The sequence below is a fragment of the Engraulis encrasicolus genome, chromosome 16 (genome assembly GCF_034702125.1).
Source record: "Engraulis encrasicolus isolate BLACKSEA-1 chromosome 16, IST_EnEncr_1.0, whole genome shotgun sequence".
NCBI lineage: Eukaryota > Metazoa > Chordata > Actinopteri > Clupeiformes > Engraulidae > Engraulis > Engraulis encrasicolus.
The window spans coordinates 921,803-941,519 of record NC_085872.1 but is presented as its reverse complement, the minus strand read 5'-3'; the positions used below and the strand labels follow the sequence as shown (position 1 = coordinate 941,519).

The 19,717-nt window shown below is 43.1% G+C and overlaps 1 protein-coding gene across 5 annotated transcripts in view; it reads left to right on the top strand.

The window, feature by feature from the left end:
• The window catches only part of znf827 (zinc finger protein 827), an 81,361-nt gene that overhangs the window by 26,270 nt on the left and 35,374 nt on the right, over positions 1-19,717 (top strand). For all 5 annotated transcript variants that reach the window (XM_063218213.1, XM_063218212.1, XM_063218211.1 and 2 more), the window contains exons 2-5: positions 5,763-7,064; positions 10,591-10,763; positions 12,042-12,537; positions 17,683-17,907. In XM_063218213.1, the coding sequence (XP_063074283.1) occupies positions 5,763-7,064; positions 10,591-10,763; positions 12,042-12,537; positions 17,683-17,907 (2,196 nt within the window). The remainder of the gene's footprint in view (positions 1-5,762; positions 7,065-10,590; positions 10,764-12,041; positions 12,538-17,682; positions 17,908-19,717) is intronic.

Below are 19,717 nucleotides of genomic sequence, written 5' to 3'. Positions count from 1 at the left end.
TTGCCCTCTTGTACTTTTTGCTCACACCTGAGAATGTGATTTTGTAATCATGCTGTAGTATTGTACACAGAGCTTCTTTGTCTGTATAAATGGGGTTAAAGCCACATTTGAGGTGCACTCCTGCCTACATCTGTAGCTGCTGCCACTGGAATGGCTGTCTCGAGCAGCATCAAGGGAATATTGATGGCCGCACCCCAGTGTAATCGACTAATGGCCTGGCTGCTCTCTACAGCACTCTGATGAAGCAGCCAACTAACCAACCTTGTTCTCCCCTCCCTCCCTCCCTGTCCATCTCTTCTCTCCAGTGCCCTCTGTGTGACCCTGGGGTCAGCTGGGCTGATTTTTTTATGCCTGACTAATTTGCAGAATAACTGCAGTGTGTTGGTAGGAAACCTCACGCAAGTCATGTGGCTGCTGACCTATCAAAAGAACTCAGCTACTTCTCATCCTCCCTCTAAGCCATGCTCATTGTGTTCAATGATAGTGGACTGAAAGCTGCAGAACATTAATGTGGGTATGCCGGCATCCTAGCTATATTACAGACCCCAACCTTTCTCTTAACAATTATTACATTTTACAGAAAATGAAATAATAAAATACTGTAATCATTCAATTGTATTGAGTATCTATCTTGTTTAGTGTTGAATCAGTTATTCTAAAAGATTGAACCCCTTTCATGGGGGAAAAAAAACAGTGTTTGCGGGTAGTTGTGGAAGAATTTTTCACTTTAAAGTCAAAATGTTTGTAAGCGGTCCTATGGCTGAAATATTATGCATTTTAACTAGAGATGCGCAAGATCTGGTTCCGGATCCGGCAGGATAATAGGGTTTTTCACAGGATCCGGGTCCAGCAGGATCTGAAGCAGTGGATCCGGTATCCGGTAGGATCCTAAAAATCAGGATCTGGTGCATCTCTAGTTTTCACAAGCCCAATCGCTGTATGGAGGGAAAGCCCTTTGGAAGCGGCCATTGCAGGCAGTTTGGCAGTAAGCCAATGAGTCCAAAAAATAGTTTCAGGCGACGTAATAAAAAGGGCCCACGTGTGCGATTAGGCTATGTATTTCAACCCTTTCGTAGGATCCGGTATCCGGTTCCGGATCCGACATCCGGTTCTGGATCCGACAGGATCTTAAAGGGACACTGTGCAGGAAATGGTCAAAAGGGGTACTGCAACTATGCTGTGAATTGAAACTGGGCTGCCTATTGCCAAATTTGATCTTTTCATGAAAGTTTACTGAGTAATAAACTAGTATTTTCTAGTATGGCCCAAGTACAGTCATTTTTGCAGCTAAAAATGGGTATTTTTGGAAATTCAAAATGGCGGACCATGGAGAAGATCCCCCTTTTCATGTATGAAAAGTGCAATTTTTCCAGTCATAATGAATACTTGGAATTTGATGGTGGTGGTAAATATTCATGAAAAAGGTAACATTAGTGAATGGGCAGCATGAATTCTGGAAATAAACAACTAAAAATCTCACACAGTGATTATTCAACCCCTTAGTCACATAATACAGCTGTAGTAGTACTACAACACCCTTTGGCAGTTATATCACCCTTCACATGTGAAACACATCTTGACGCAAGTATCTTACAGTGATCCACAGGCATCTTGGCTCATTCCTCATGAGCAAAAGCCTCCAGTTCATTCACTTTTGGGCCTGTGTGTAGCATCGTGCCTTCTTCTAACACCACATATTTTCAATTTGATTTAAGTCAGGTGATAATGATGACCAGAATGTTCTACCCCTTTGTCTGCAGCCAAGCACTGGTAGTTTTGGAGCTAAGGCGTACAGAACAAGACGAATCAGTGATGTGATAAGTGTGTAGGATGGCACGGCATCCCTTGGAGTCCCTTACTTGACATGGAAAAGGCACCCATTTTGAGGAATGCTCCCAGTACTGGCGGTGTGGTAAAGTGCAATGCCCCCAACGCCAGGGCGGCAGTGTGGAACAGGTCACAGCACACGGTGAATTGTTGACAGCTGTCATTAATTATCCCCCACAATCGATGCTGACAGGCAGCCGTAGTCAACATTTACAACTGGACATCCTCTTTCGACCGGAGCCGGAACTCTCAGTCGTTGGCACCCACAATGCAATGCAATGTCACTTTTTCATCCGTTATGGCGTCGCAGCCAAAAAAGGTTTGAACTGCTGATAAAAAAGATGTTATTGCTATAGTGTGGTGATGGCATGGAAATAACAACATAATGTTATAAATTATGCACTGGGATCAATGTTAAGGACTCCCAGAAACATTTTGAAAGTAGTTAGGAAATTGAAAGCAGGTTAGAGAGAAGATTGCCCCGTATCATCTGCAATGGCGAAAAACGGTGCATGAGCGGTATGGCAGGGTGGTATTCAATTAAAAGTCACCGAGGGCCAGTTTTTCAAATTCCCTCCAGTGAAGGGGCCGAACACAGTTCTATGACCTGTATAACTGTGAGCAGCACAGTGTCTGAGGTTAAGGTGCGAAATAAGCAGATAGAGATATCCCCAACCTGATGTGTTAGTGATCACAAATAATGCACGGCCACAGATAGCAAGGTATTTGTTTTCATTTTGTTCTGACCTTATGGGGGCCAGAACCTTGCCATCCAAGGGCCGCATCTGCCCCCAGGGCCTGCATTTGAATAGCCCTGCCGTATGGAAATTTCTGGAGATGTCCCATACTGTCAACTTTCATTGGCCTCAAACAGATGAGATACATTTGTAAATGGCTGAAATTCCCCCTTAATCATTGACCCTGTAGATAGGGAGCCATGTTTGGTTACATTGTGTTTAGACTCAAAGCTGTAACCTCTTAGTAGGCACGACTGCATAAGAATCATGCAATTCTTACACAAGTTCGCTCCTGTCCTTTATGACTGCATTTTACCAGTGCTTTAGCCACACACACACACACACACACACACACACACACACACACACACACACACACACACACACACACACACACACACACACACACACACACACACACACACACACACACACACACACACACACACACATTCACACATGCCTTTCACTGAATAACATTCTACTGTGTCTAATCCCTTATTTACTGCATCAACCTTAGCTTTTAGTCTGATGGTATATTTTTTCAGTTCACGTCACAAGGAATTGAGTTGTGAATGTGTCAACAATAGCACATCCTCAATGTTCTTATAGTGACCGAGAAAAGACCTGTGTGTTTCTATGTGTGAGAGTGTGTGTGTGTGTTATGTTGTGTCAAGAGACAGGGGGTAGTCCATCTCAGACAACGCCTGGCGGAAATGTGGTCGAGCCATGACCTTGGGAAATGTCAGCCCGCCCACAGAGCTTCTAGTATACAGTCAAGCCTCACCGCCATTGGTCAGGGAGCTCAGCACTGCAAAGCCTTACCTAGCCCAGCCTCACAATGGCCAGACTTGTGTTTGCATACCAGTCTGTCTGTCTGTTGTCTGCATGCTGCCATGATGGCTGTAGTGAGTGAGTGTCTACTGATGTGAATGTAAGGTTCACATCTGTACTGTTAAAGGTTTTGTTGGAGTGAATTGTTGGGTACGGTCAAATTTCCTAATGCTTTTCTTCTGTTCTTCGTTACATAGGTTGTAATACCGTTAGTTCCTCACTGTGTTTGTGCAGACTGACACACACACTTGTAAGGCAGCAAGACACCCAAGGGAGTTGTTGATGAAGTATGTGTGTGTCAGTATGAGGAGAGTACTGCTGGATGGGGGTCACATCGGTTATAGCACCACCACCCATCACACACACACACACACACACACACACACACACACACACACACACACACACACACACACACACACACACACACACACACACACACACACACACACACACACACACACACACACAGTCAGTGGTGCTAGCCAGATGTGCACTGACTGTAACGATCTCAGTGGGTCACAGGGGTGGTGTTGCTGGGCAACGGCTTTTCTATTCCCAGTAAACAGAGTGCACACCAGGCTTGTGCTGGGGTCATCAGGGTAAGGCCAGCCTAGATATGTTCAAAACAGGAGGAGCTTACCAAAATTATTTTGAAGACGTGTAAGCATTAGGACGGCTATTGCTGCCGTTACAAATATTTAGAAGGGCACATACTGTAGAAGGTACACACACCATGTCCCAAACATTATATAGATGCATTATACTATTGGTGCTGTAGGTGAGTTGAAGTGAGAGGGATCACTTAAAGCTCTAGAGTCTGCAGTCTTGTTACTGTCTTGCCTTTCAAACTATATCTGAAAAGGATATCAATTTCTCAAACACCACACATATTATTAAAGCCTTCAATCAAGAACAATTTTCGACCATGGCAACATGTTACGGCACAGCTTTTTCAATCGTTGAATGTTCTGTACTTAATATGTATCAGGAAGATGCACTTTTTCTTTTGTTCGCCCTTGTCTGGCAAGCTGTAATGTTTTTTTTCCTTATGAATATTGAAACATGAAGTGTATATTAATGACCCTTGGTGACCTTAACCCTATCCTTATTGGCTCCCTAGTGTTATCTGTCCACTCATGAATATTAATCTCGTTCTGTAACCTCTATTACCCTAATCTTTGCTGTCTAGCCTCCCAGAAGGCGCCGTTGCCATGGTAACCTCTTTACCAGGCTGCTTCAGACCCTTTGAGGGGGAAAATGGTTTTAAAAGAATGAGAAACTAGTGACTTGCTGAAGGGAAGCCTCCATTTATTATCATTATGTGGGCTCGATCTGCAACGCCCACATACTGTAACCCCCTCGTTTATTCTTATTCTTGTTCTTAATTTTCTACGTTCACTCAGATTTTTTCTCCGCTACTCTAAGAGATTTTGAGATAGAGACACCGATGATGCCACAGAACACTGACCCACTCTAGCAGCTGGAGTGGGGGAAACGTTTCATTGATAAAATCCTACAAACATGCTTGAAACTTTGTTAGACTGACTCTGACTGGTGTAAATTTTATCTGACAACTCAGTTTATTTTTTGAATGACAGAAGTGTAAAAAATAAAAAAAATCCAGCACCAAAAGTGAAAGCTGCAGCCGGACCAACTATGTTCAGAACTCTGAACACTTTAGAACTCATGGCCTATCCATCAGTTCAGTACAATGTCACAAGTGTATGGCAATGAGCTTTCAGAATGCACACGCCCCTTTTTGGGTGAAGCTGCAAGTGCCTGCCACCATAAGAATGAATGCATTTGACCACCGCAGCCACCAAAATGAGTTGCCCAATGAATTTATGTTTTAGAAATTAAAAATACTGTATGTGTTCACTTTCAAAGTGCTTCGTTTTCAACCCCAGGGTGTTGGGTATGGGTGAGAAGAATGAGTCATTAAGCTTCTTTTAACAGGTGGGTCGTCTGTGTACTTTTGAATCTTGAAATACCGTCGTATGATCGTACCTCAGGTGGCAGGGGCAGGTATAACTTAGGAGCAACATATGAAAAAGACCTGGCTCCCATTGTGGCAATCGTGGACATCTTTAGTTCAACCAATAATTCTGCATTTGATTACTGCAGAGCGTGATGGTGGTGTAACTCTGTAATAATTCTGTAGTTAATCCTTTGAGTTATTGGAAGCCAGTGTATTTGACACACTGCATTCTAAATTGCCGTATACAGAAAGGAACATCAATACCCTTACCCTTTGTAATGTCTGGTTATAGCACTGTGTGTCATTTCATGTTGATAATATTGTTGTTAATTCAGTTATCTGTGTGGTGGAAACTAATCCTTATCATTTTCATTTTTAAACAGATGCGGACTCTGTCTCAGAGGGGGTGCCTGAGGGTGGTGCAACTGAAGATGATGGCTGGTTTGGGAATGCCTCAAATACACCTTCAGACTCGTCCTATGGTGACGCAAGGCCGGAAGAGCTGCATGCCTCCCCTGATGCAGGTAGTGGTCCAGGACAGCCTGAGGTGACAGACACGCCAGCCTCTGATGGTTCACTGGGTTGCCCCACACCTATTCAGCGTGCCTCTTTGGAACTACTAGGGCTAGATGGGATGGTACTAAATGCCCAGGACACTCTATCCTCCATGGTGACCTCACTCTATGGGGACTCCGCTACCCATACATTGGGAAAACCCCTTAGCAGCAACTTGCGACGCCTCCTGGAGTCGGGCTCTCTGAAGCTGGAAGAAGGAGGGCTGTTAGGACCTACAGGAGGGGGAGGAGCAGTGAGAGGAGCCACAGACTCCCCTCCTGTTGGCCTCGCTCTGTCTCCGTCATCCCACCATGCCCAACAGCTTAGTGCCCTCGCACGTCGCCTGGCAAACAGCAGTGGTAACAGCGCAAACTCAGCATCTGCCTCTGCCTCACCTGTGCCTGTCACCATCAAACAGGAGTCCAGCAGTGATCCCTTCATCCCCAGCAATGGTACCAGTGGCAGCTCCGTGACAACAAATAGTGGCTTTGTCTGGGTTGGAGTGGCGGACAAATGGCCGCCTCCCTCCAGTTGCTCAGGAGCTAGTGGAAGCAGTTTATCTCCTGATTCTGCTATCCAAAAGCTAAAGGCAGCGGCCAATGCAGTATTGCAAGACAAAAGTGCTGCTGTGGCCTCTGTGTCCTCCTTGTCCTCTTCCTCCTCCTCATCTTCATCGTCTTCGTCCTCCTCATCAGTGACCTCGTCGACCTCGATGCCAGCACTGGGGCCTCGTGGCTCCGATGATGTGGTCCGCTTTGATGCCTTCACCTCACCATTTAGCTCACAGTCAGCCAGCTCCACACTGGCTGCGCTGTCCAAGAAGGTGTCAGAGCGCAGCCAACAGCAACAGCAGCAGCAACCGAGCAGTACAGCAGTGGAGCACCAGAGTCCTGCCAGCTCCTTTCTCTCTCTGGTCTCCATGACCTCATCTGCTGCTTTGCTGAAGGAGGTGGCAGCACGAGCAGCAGGTAATCTACTGGCTGACAAGAAGGACACTCCGGATCCAGACTCTTCTGATGATGTGAAGCCTTTAATCGACAGAAACCAGAAAACCCCCACATCTACTCAGAGCATGGACCTGCTGCTTCCCCCCACTCCAAAAGGCAGAATCAAGTCTGGCAGTCAAGCAGGTAACAGTAGTACATTTTTTAAAGCAGACAGGGGCCATGCTGTTCTATTATATGCTCCAATGAAATCTACTGTAGATATACAGTTTGTCAGAGAAGCGAATACACCCCTCACATTTCTGTAGATTTGTAAGTATATCTTTTCATGGGACAACATGAAGAAATTTCACCTTTGACACAATGAACAGTAGTCAGCATACAACTCATACTTTTGTGGGGTACATTTTGAGACATTAATGGCTGTATTTCAAATTATTAGTGAACAATAAATTGAAGCGGCTATACAAGTTGTACGCTGCCTACAGTTCATTGTGTCAAAGTGAAAAAAGGTTTTCCCATGAAAAGATATACTTACAAATCGGCAGAAATGTGAGGGGTGTACTCACTTCTGTGACATACTGTACAGCGCTGTTCAAAAAGAATGAACTGATTTCATTAGCCAGTATTTTATGCAGAAGAAGGAATAAAAAACTGAAAATGTCCTGTCTGTCTGACAAGTGTCAGCCAATTCACTGTACAACTATTAATTTAATACAACTTAGTGTGAAAATTGTCTATTGATGCTAAAGTACCTCTATTGCTCCAGCTGTGTGGTATACGACCTTTAGTAAAGGGAGCATTGCAAAACATAACATACTACGGATTGAGTTTCTCTCCGAAGATCCATTTTTTAATCCATCTTTTTTAAACTGCATTTCTTTTTTTATGATGGCAATTAGTTGTTAACCTATACAACATCGGCCATATGTTAAATGGTTGGTTTAATATGCATTTTAGATTTTCTCTGTCTTTTTGTAAGAAAACCTACAACCTCAAAATGTCCTTTGCTTACTCAACCCTGGAAACAAGGTCTTCAGCGTGGAGCCAACAAACATAAAAAAAAAAGTTAACTGGAACACTGCTTTAAAGTCACAGACCTTTTGTGTTTGTATAGGATGAAAGCCTTGCAGACGGGCAGCCTTTTTTCGATACCATTTACAATCAACCATTTAATAAATTACCCAATTGAAAAACAGCTACATGTCTTCTGCAGGGCTACATGGGGTGGTTTTATGTTATGATGCTAAAGGTGTCCTGTAGTTGCTTCCTTACTCCAGCAATGTTCAGGTCTGTTATTTAACCTCAACATGACGAGCAATTGCCAGAGGGTGTTCTTCTGCATTTGTCAACAGAAATGTGAATGTCACAGTGTAGTGTGACAGGCAGCCCTAACAGCATTGAACTGTTTTGCAGCTTCACTAACCTCAATCACAATAAAAAAAATCAAATATGAATCAAATCGAATAGTGATCAACATCCGTCAATTGTGGTGGTTATGCTACAAAAGCATCTGGGATAAAATACAGTTACTCTTAATTGCATTGACAGGGAATTGGCTGACCTTTACTAAAGGTCGTATACCACACAGCTGGAGCAATAGAGGTACTTTAGCATCAATAGACAATTTTCACACTAAGTTGTATTAAATTAGTAGTTGTACAGTTTTCACACTTTGAGAAACAGTCAGTCTTTTATAATTAAGTGGCTTAGTATGCTGTACTTTGCCCCAGGCCCACTGAGCCACTGTAAAACGCTAGCGGAGAGTGAGGTATGTGCTTTGCCTTTCTGCATGGCTTTAACCTGCTGCTGCAACAGACTTGCAGCACAACTCCGTTTTTGCCTGGTAGTCTGAGAAAGAGTTCAGCAAGGTGGGGTCCCAGGATCAACTTGCTCTACAGACTTACAAGGCTGTGCTTTTTCCTAAACGGGTCATTCCATGTCAATTCACAGGCCCTCCCCAGATTTGACTGATTTTGCTTGATTTTTCATAAACGTGTAACTTACCTTTTCATGCCAACTGAAAGAATCCCAAGTAGTCTATACGTAAGCATCCTACGTCCCAGGAATTGCATACAAAATGTACAATCAGGTTTGGACACCTAGCTTTAGTTTAAAGGCAGATACAGGCTTTGGAAAGGCGTTGACGCCTCAGTTGACCCTTCTTATCACAAGCCTCCCAACGTCCCCTTGACCTCATCATAAGCCTGACAACGCCCCCCATACTATTACAAAAATGAAATGCACTAATGCCCCTCAGTGGCAACTAAGCACTGCCCCCCTCTCAGCTGTATCCTTCTCAACGCCCCCCTAGAGCTATATATGAGTTTTTTTTGTTCTATGTCTTGATGTTGTAATGTTTGCAATGTGGAGCTATGGAATCTTTTTTCTCCTCATCCTTACCCAATGTTGTTTAACACTTGACCAAGATGGCGGCGCGCAGAGTCGCAGCGGCCCGGAGTACTAAACTTTTTAATAGCTTGAAAACCTGCCGCTACTAAGTATTGTACCCAAAACACAATTTCGTTGCCTTTTTGACAATGACAATACATTCTTGAATCTTGATCTAGAGCTCCCCAACGCCCCCTGGGGGGCTGTACCGCCCCCGTAGACTGACTGAAAAGCCTAGGCTACGTAAAAAGTAGAGATGCGCCAGATCCTGATTTTTAGGTAACTGCCGGATACCGGATCCACTGCTTAAGATCCTGCCGGATCCGGATAGTCTGAAAAACCCTATTATTCTGCCGGATCCGGAACCGGATCTTGGATCCTGTACATCTCTACTAATTAGCATACTGTACATATGGAAGTGCTGATGAGTAGATGAGTAGTAGATGAGTACTTAACATCGAGAGTATTTTAACCATTGTACATCATACAGTATTTTATAGCCATTATATACAGGATTATGGCCATATCATTTGAAAAGGAAGATGGAGTTTAATATATTATTGTAATGTCCTTTGAGTAATAATACTTAATCTTATATAATATGAATATGTGATATCTTGCCTTTTCATCCAGTGGCCTTATCGAAAAGGACCACTGTTATCTTCAATATTGATTCATTTGAATTATGCTATTAGGCAGCGAACAAATGCTCTTTTATAGTACTCGGTGGGCTTCTGCTGGAATGTAATGAAATGCATGCCAGTGTAACCTGCTCCATACGTCCTTTTCCTGCCCACCAGCCAAAGACCCTCCTAGCCCTTCCCCCCATCCCCAATTCCACCAGTCATCTCATGGAGGAGAGGTTGGGCCACAGATGGTGGTTTTATTGTCGCAAATAGGCAGTCTCGAAGTTTTACACCCCAGGTCAATCAATGCCTGCGCACAGTAATTTCACCAAACACTGATTACCAGATGTTTTTCAGCAGACAAGACTGGAATACTTATAAAGACATCTCTAATAGTCCCCCATGAGGAATCTGTAGTCCAATCATGCCAGTTTCTAATCAGACCAATTATGCCCTAATGGGCATAGAGTATGGAGCCAACAACAATAATGGGTTCATTAAAACATCCTTCAGTTTGAGCTCCTTTGGTATTGGTTGGGGTAATTAAGTGTTTTGACAACAGCTCCATTTCTGAAGCCAAGAGATAGTGATATGGAGAAACTAGAAGTATAGAATGTACTGTAGTCTTGGTTTTAGGCATGAGTAGTTTTCTAGTCCACTGGTTGTACCTAAACAACCTTTCTACTTTTTCCCAGGTTCCCCAGAGGAGGGAGGAAAGCCATTTCAGTGTCCTGTGTGTGGCTTGGTCATCAAACGCAAGAGCTACTGGAAGAGACACATGGTGATCCATACTGGCTTAAAAAGCCACCAATGCCCCCTTTGTCCTTTCCGCTGTGCTCGCAAAGACAATCTCAAGTCCCACATGAAGGTGAGCAGATGAGGCTTGAGCGAGATGCCTATGATATTGCATAACCGAAGCAAGCAAGGTGCCTACAGTGATTTTATATATAACCCCATTCACCATCAAAGTAGTGAATACACAGGTAGTCATATCTTGGTTATGTTGGTGACAGCATCTATTAACCTAAAATTAGATAACAATTGAGTCAGTGTTTGGGATGAGAAAATGATTGATCACTGCTCTGAAATACTTTCATGTAGAAATCGTGACTCTCAGATTGTATGATGCACTAGAGATTAATGTAGAGTATAGTTTTTGTGAAGGAGCAAACTATGCTAATTTTGTTTCAAAACCAGTTTATAATCGAAGTGACTATTTTTATTTTTCATATACAATTAACTTAACTAGAGACACTACAGACAGTCAATACACAGTGCGATGTACCAAACAACAATTTCTTACTGGAAATCTCCAGTGTTTCCCATACATTGAGGAAACTATGGCGCATAGTTTAAATTTGGCCGCCATAGTTTCAGAAAATGTAAAAAAAAAACTTAAAAAAAAAAAAAAAAACGATTTCCGTTTTTTTATAAACGATTTGAAAAACGATTTCCTTCGCATTTTCCTCCTGGAGTGAGTGCTTGAAAGACAGAGGGATCAAAAGCCTAGTCAAGTTGTTGTAGTTAACTTGGGTTTGGGAGCAATTAAAAACCCTCAGAGAAGGGACAGTTGGGATGAGTTTACTCATTGTCTCTGTGTTAACAATTTCACAGTGCTCCTAAATTCTTATCTGTGCTCCTATTTTGTTTTGTTTTTTTTCTATTGCATAGACCCCTGCATGAGGGACGAATGAAAAGTGTGTTGCAAACAGAAATGATTCACTGTAGGCTACTGCATTTTTTATATAGGTAAATGACAATGTACTACGAAACATGTCACAGGAAAAATCTTGTAATGTAATTTCTCAAAACATAAATGACTGAAATGTTGGCCTATAGTTTCTCCATGCGCCAATGTCATGCTTTAGTCATTGTTTTGCATTTACGCCACGTGAATTTCCAAGAAAATGGCCCGCGTGAAATGCCCCCCCACCCCCAAACTAAAAAATCCCTGCTGCCCCCATAGTTTCCAAAATTTCTGTGGGAAACACTGTCTCATATACAGGATTTAAACTATAAACCCGAAAGAATCTCCCTTTGTCACAGAGCAAATTATCCTGACTGGTTAAAACCTGTGGACTTTTTATAATGCCGCAAAGGTCTAAAGGAAATGCCAGGTGTTTAATATATTATTTTCCAACAACAGGTGCACCAACATCAAGACCGTGGTGAGACTTTTCAGTGCGATCTCTGTCCGTTCACCTCCTCCCGTCATTTCAGTCTGAAGCTTCACATGCGCTGCCACCAACACTTTCCACGGCAGGACCTCAAGGTCAAAGAAGAGTCAGTGACTGATAATGAGGAAGGCGAAGGCTCGTTGTTGGGAGAGGCTGGAGGTTCTGGTGATATTGTAATGACTGCAAATGTTGAGCCGTCCCCCTCGCCTCTACTCCAGGTGGACAGCCATCTCCGGGTATCTCCCAGTGAGGGCTCCAACCACATTGACATCAAAGAGGAGCCACTGGAGCGTGATGTGTCAGTGCTGTCTCCGTTTAGCCTGTGCCGGGAACGTGCAGCCAGCAGCACCAGTTCATTGGAACTCCCTCCCCTGAAGGCCAGCCCAGGCGGCCCCACAGCTGCCTCCCTCTTCAGCCCTGACATCACCACTAAAACGGCTACCGACTTGCTTATGAAGCTTTCAGGTAGGGTACTTGCTCTGAGGCTTTAACATTGGTGATGCTCTCTCTAAAGGCCAGAAATACAAGTATTGCTGTAATTGTATTTAATAGTAGTCTTTGACCAGCAGTAATGCAGATCCAGGTAAAACTGAACAGGCATGTACGTACATTTGGCATATTCACCACACATTAATTTATCATGGTTTTATAAAGTGATATCTCTCAACCTTAACTTTTCTTAGCATGTGTCCTCCTTTTGCTTTAATGCAGAGTCAAAACGGAGATTGATGTGATGAGGTCAGCTGAGGGGTCCATGCATAAGGTCTTAGCTGGGGCCGCCTGCTCCCCTTCAGTTAATGCAAAGTAATTAGATTGAGATCTCAGAGCGCTTAAAATGAGCTGGGAACATTGGATTAATTAAAAATTCATGCATAATTCATAATTAAAAAGGAATCTTTAATTGGGAATGATTAGCGCCCTCAGCTCCAGCCCTGTGACCTCGGCAGGGTGTGCAGCGCTGGGAAGGTCCCTGCTCTGGCAAATTCCCTTTAGGCACAGCTGGGCCCCATGCAGTGACGGGAAGGAGGGTGGCTGCTCATCTGCCCTCTAGGGCTGAGTGCCACACTTCCAGACTTCCAATCAAGTCACCCCACTCCCTGCAGTCTGCAGTGAATTCTCTACAATGTCAATTTGGTGTCGATGACACAGTAGAGTTTGTAAGGCTGCTTGAAGAATCTGTATGCCACTTGTCATTTGGAAGCATAGGAAGTATTGAGAAAACACAAAAGATACAATGGAAGAAGAAACAAAGAATTACTGTATATAGGCATTAGCAGGGATGGCAGGGCCTTGCACCTACAGTAAAGTGTGAGGGCATGGCAAGCCACCCCTCTCAATTCATCCACAATGCTACACATGGATCTAGTGTAAAGATTTGCTATCCACCTTAGTGTATCCTTTCTTCCAGTTACATGGGTACCACAGTGCCACAATGGAGCTCTCAAATTGAGTCTTAAATCGTTTTTGTCAAATAAAGTCTTGAGAAGTCAACCCAAATTTGCATTTTAGGGATGAATCATTCCATCATCCGGGTGTTGTTGAACTTTGGGAGGAAAAATCTGCAGCCTGAAATATCTTTTTTTCTGCCCTACTTCTACCGCCATGACTAGCACTTCTAGAGAATCCACTTAATCTGCTCAACCATCGCCTGGCATTCAAGCTGTGTGCTGGTTGACTCCTACTCTGAAGGCTGTGGTCATTTGGGTGCTAAGGACAATAGCTATCCACCAACCTCACACATCTCACCACCTACCAAACATCTACTTCAGCAATCTACTAGCTCCAACAGTCCTCCCCATGTTTCTGATCAAAAGTCGCCACACTGCCTCTCATGTGTTATGCATGTGTATTTACATATGATTGACATAGGTAGCAAATCATATCTAGAATGTATATTTATTTGCATGGCTATTTGAATCATGGGTTACACCCTGCTAATTCATGTACAAGCTCTCTTCCCCATCAAAGGGTGTGTAACTCGGAAAGGACACCACTTCACTTAAAATGAGATACCACTCCTTTCTCTTGAATGTCTAAGGAGCACCCAGTAATATTTTCAGAATATTTTGAGTTGCAAATGTGTGGAGATTTGTTAAGTTGGTGTATAATGACCTAAATATTCTTTTGGATATCTATAAAGAGGGGTGATGAATTGTGCGTGTGTGTGTGTTTGTGCGTGTGTGTGTGTGTGTGTCTGTGCTGGTGCCTATGTCTGTGTGTCCGTCTGTGTCCGTTCCAGTGTCTTTGTGTCTGTGGTGTGTATGCATGTCCCTGTCTGCGTCTGAAGCAGTCTGGACACGGTCCTTAATTAGTGGCCAGCTCAGGTGTTGACCGCAAGTCTACTTAGCATAGCCGGTGGCACCTGACAGCATGACATTTCCAACAGTGCCACCTTGTTCAACACTCTACAGCCTGTGCCCACCTGAAGGTCAGCAGGCAGCAGCTCATGGGCCTCCCCCCTTAGCCCTGTGGCACATGGTGAGCAGCAGCCAGTGGCCATTCCAGCGCTCCCTTTGCTCCTACTCCAAGCTGCCATCATCATTAATCAGAGCTGAGGAACTGAGCACAGGTTGATGACACGTTGCAGTAGAACTGGGTAATGGCTAAACAGGGTAGATGGCCAATGAGATATAGCCAGGCTGAAGAGTTGTAGTCAGTGTGGACAGTGTTCTAAAGGTATGGGGCTGTATGTTGGGTTTGTAGGGCAGGGGCATATGGATGAGCATTGCATATTGAAGGGGTACAGATAAGTTTGTGCTGCTCTCGCCTTGTCCTGGCAATACTTGTATGTGTGCTTGTCTTGCTATTAATTATTCAGGGAAGCCTGATTAGATATGGCCCACTTACACCGGGGGTGGGGCTGGGTGTCGGTTGATGGGGCTCTTGCTTATACTCGGTCTTGCATCATGCATACAGCTTATACTGTATGTCTGGCAACTCTGATTGAAATTCGACTAGAAATACTGTGGCCTTTTCAATTGGCCTGCATTCATGTATATATTATATACTATTTGTATGTGCATGTTTGTGAGTTTACAGTATGTGTTGCTTTGTTCTGTAGTAAGGTGCCCTGCAGATCTGGAAGTGGTTTCCATCTGTTGTGCTGGCTGTCCACTCCCCCAGTCGGTGGTATTGAATGCAGGGCAGCCTGCATTCCTGTCACATAACATGATTTCAGTGAACTTCAGTGAACTTCCAGTCCCATTCCCCACATATCTCAAAGACAAAATAAAAAAGATTTCAGCATCAGGCAAATATGTCTGTTAACTACAGTATACATATGTTTCTCCTCTTTTGCTGCTGCTGGGTCATAAAAAATAATACAATTAGTTGAAACTGATACCCAAATGCAGCATATCTGCCATAATACTGCCAAGCGGCTTTAATTTGTTAGAAAAATAAATTACTGTGAACATATGGAACCCTACATACAGTACCTGATTAACAATACTCAACCAGATGCATTAAACAGCAAGATCATGAGGTAGTTTTCTACAGAGCCTACAAAGTATACTCTTTCCATTACAAAACAATGTAGGCCTATTATGACGGCCGTCATTGACGGCTTGTCCCTAGTTGTGGGCACGATTTTCGGCATGGCAGTCGAATTGCGTGTTTCTCGCCTGTTTAAAACCTGTGTCCTGGACTTATCATGGTGGGCTATTCTCTTAACCTTGTGTTCCTGAGCTGTAGGAATTTCCCAATATGTAACAAGGGGTCTGCTACTTCCCACCTCAAAGCGTTCCAGCCAGGAGGTCAACAAACATAACAAACACAGAGGGCCGAAAATACCTGCCCACCTGTCAAAGATGTGAGCTAAGAGGTGTAAAGAAAGAGGTGTAAACAACACTGCGCTTTTCATTTAGCCGCATATTCGCTGCCACACATCTTTGAAAAAAGCAATGCCAATATAACTACACTCTAGAAAAGATTAGCAACCATTAACCTGAACAATGAGCAATGTCCTACATGTGCTACATAAACTATTCCTAAACTATTTGGCTATTTCTGCTTCAGCTGTCCGATAGTAGCTTTGGACAGTTTTCGCAGCTTCCTGAGTCATGCCGCTTTATGTCGCAAATGCAAATATAATGTTCTGTTGGATATAGGTAGATTTGCAAGGAAAGTGGTATGTCTTATACGTCTCTTCGCCATCAAAATACATTTTACATAGGTTTTTAAAGTATGTTCTCAAAATATTTTGATGGCAAAAATTCGCACATAGATGGAAGGATGTCTGAACTAAGGATAGACCGATATATATATCGGGATCGGTATCGGGCCGATATTTGCATTTTTTAAGTGTATCGGTATTGGCCGATATGCGTGTGGTTTTGGCCAATACGCAATATTTATTATTTTATGTCATTCTGTTTTTTTTAAAAAGCACCAAAGACATTTTTTTTTTACTTGATTGTTAGACATTACTTGATTGTTAGAGTGGGTGTTTAAATGTTACAAGTTCTACCTCAATTTGATAATGTTAAAGCAATTTTTATTTTTAACTTGAGACCTGGAATATTTGTCATTTTTTTAACCTTTTTTTAAACCCATATCGGCCCCAAATATCGGGTATCGGAAATCGGGTATTGGCCAAGGGTGAAAAAAATCGGTACCGCATCGGCCATTAAAAAACCTGTATCGGTTGACCCCTAGTCTGAACAGTCATTTCCAAAAATAAAACGCAAAAGTAAAAAAAATCTTGTTTACACCGTTTTGCAATGAAGCTTTTCAATTATTGGTTGATTGATTATTAATGATATTACAAAATATTTTTTCACTAATTTCTAGTGATATTTGAAGACATTTCTTAGCAATCACCTGTGTTTACTCTTTCAAAATCACAATCATAACACAAACTACCCAAAATGACCCTAATCAAAAGTTTATATACCCTAGTTTCTGGTACTGTACAATCCCCCTTTAACATCAGTGACCGCTTGAACTTGTGTGTTGTAGTTGTGAAGAAGGCTCATTGTCTCAGATGGAAAAACTATAATATCTTTTGGTGTCTTGCTCACGTTTGAGGTCTCCCCTAATTGGCTCAATGATGTTGAAGTCAGGAGAGTGAGATGGCTACACACCACAACCTTTTTTTTCCCGGAAGCTAATCATAGCTGGTTTTCTGTTCTGATGACAACTAGATACACTGACACGACAGGGAGATTAATACTTCTGTTCTCCCTCCTTTCCATTCTTTTACTTGCAGATCAAGTTAAAGATCAAATATAAAATCAAATATATTTCGTTTCACTTCCCAAGTGTGTATCTATTTATTCAAATGTATGTAATGCTCAAAGTGTAATAGAATTTACAGACATCATTGTATTGTTTTGTCACCAGCTGTTCTTAAACTTTATTCTGGTTAAAGGCATTACTGACAATGCAAATCACACACAATCTCTGGAATTTTTGGATGGTCTCTTTTAAAGCCTGCAGTCACTTTCAGTGAATGTTGCAGGTCTCATGGCATAGACTTTCAACATCAGTTTGAAAACAGGGGTGACAACAGACCGATGTCTTTTAATTGCTGTTTGTTGCTTTTAACTATACCAAGGCTGGCACATGAAATCTCTTGTACTCATTCAGAACTGTTTGTGTCCCCCATAGCGGCAAACCAGAAGGAGTGTCTTAAGGGCGGGCACTGTGTGAAGGAGGATCCAGGCCCGGAACCCTCCCAGAGCCCTCGAGCCCCTGGCTTCCCTTTTTGCCCAGAAGGTGCCGTGGGGGGGAACGCCAGGGAGGAGGGCAGCCCCATGCTGACCAAGAGCAGCAGTCTGCTGAGTCAGGACATCAGTGTCAAAGTGGCCTCGGAGCTCCTCATGAAGTTATCAGGTAATACCACCACTAGCTGAGTTGTGTGTGTGCGCTTGCATGTTCTCTTGTGTATGTTCGTTATAAAATAGCTAGCCATTCTTTCCATGAGTGTTGCCAATTGTGTCTGTGAGCGTTTTTGCTTCATGCTCACGTGTAAGGCCGTGGACATGCTTGCTGTGTGACTTAAATTACGCTCACAACTGCATGTGACCGAGTGCATATAAGCTACTTGCAAAAGAGCCATCAGAGCGCTGTGCTATGGAAAGCACTACTGGGCATCATGTAGGGGACAGATAGTCAACGGGCAGGCACGAAAACGGGTCAGGGGTGAAAAAGGTAGGAAAGGTGCGGCGACGCGCGGTGGCACGGAGCGGCACGTGTGCTGCAGCGGTGCGCACGCAGGTGTGGTGTGCAGTGGCGTTTTTGGGGGACAGTGTTGTATAAGAGTCATACTAGGGGTGCATGGTCTCCCATGGGAGAAAATGTAGCTAAAACCGTCTTTAAATGATGAATTTTGAGCATACTGTAGCGACCCAGGGACAGTGAACATAAGAAGAACTGCCAAACATCTTCGTTACTTCGTTACTAGATAGATAGATAGATAGATAGATAGATAGATAGATAGATAGATAGATAGATAGATAGATAGATAGATAGATAGATAGATAGATAGGGTTTTGGTTCTCAGCCTTTTCAAAAAATGAATTCCCCCTTGACCTCATCATACGCTTCCTAACACCCCATTGACCTCAGCAAAACCCTGCCAATGCCCCCCTTAAAAATAAATAAAAATAGACTAATGCCCCCCAATGGCATAAGCACCCCTCCTCACTATCCAATGTCCCCTCAACGCTTGCCTGGTTGTGATCTCGTTTGAACAGTTAATCATCATATTTCAGACAACTTGTAATACAAAAAATCTTTGTCACAGTTTGGATAAACTACTGAAATTGTATCCAAACTACTCACATTTTAGTCCATTCACCTAGTATATCTGTTTCCCTATGAAAAAAATAATAGGAAAGCTCCAACTTTGACCGTGAAAAAAAAGCTGTTTGACCGTGTTCCACCAAATATAAATCAGTAGATTTTTAATATGTAATTTAGATGTAGGCTACCAAGGGATTACAAAAACTTGGCATGATTCCTATAACAATTTGTCCCGTGTCAAACGATTGACTAAGTTAGGCTTCGCTCTTTCTCCCTCTCTCTCGTGCGTATAAGAAGCCGCAGCATATGATTCGAAGCATGATGTTGGATGCTTCGCGTAGCCTGTATGCACTTCTACCCCGTATTGCGCCTACTAGATGCTTTCGCCATTTCGTAGCGCACAGACCCGTTAAAATAGCCGTCAGGAAAACGTGCCGTAGGCCTACCCAAGCTTTCATTAACGGAGCTCTTTTGAGAATAAATACTTTTTCACGTGGGCAGGGCAAATGCGGTTTCAAATTATTAGGAAAATCAGCTTAACCACTGTGGCTAACAACATCCACTCACTTCTCATCGAAATGCTTGCGTCCTGATGTTCTCATAACAAGAATCATGATCTCAAATAGCTACCTCTCTGGGAAACGTGTAGACTATCTGTGAAAGATTTTCTCCTCGGATCTATACGATTCACAGAAATGACCCATTTTGATTTCAAAACGGCGAATTTCGCCGAAAGGTGAGGGATTTTCTGAACGGGGCTCTCATTAATATTTTCCATCAGAGTAGAGTAGAGTGCTTTCTTGTCACTATACGTACAGATACAGTGAGATGTTGTTTGGAAACAACCCACAGATGCCCACAAAAGTAAAGATAAGTTGAACAGTATAACTAATGTAAT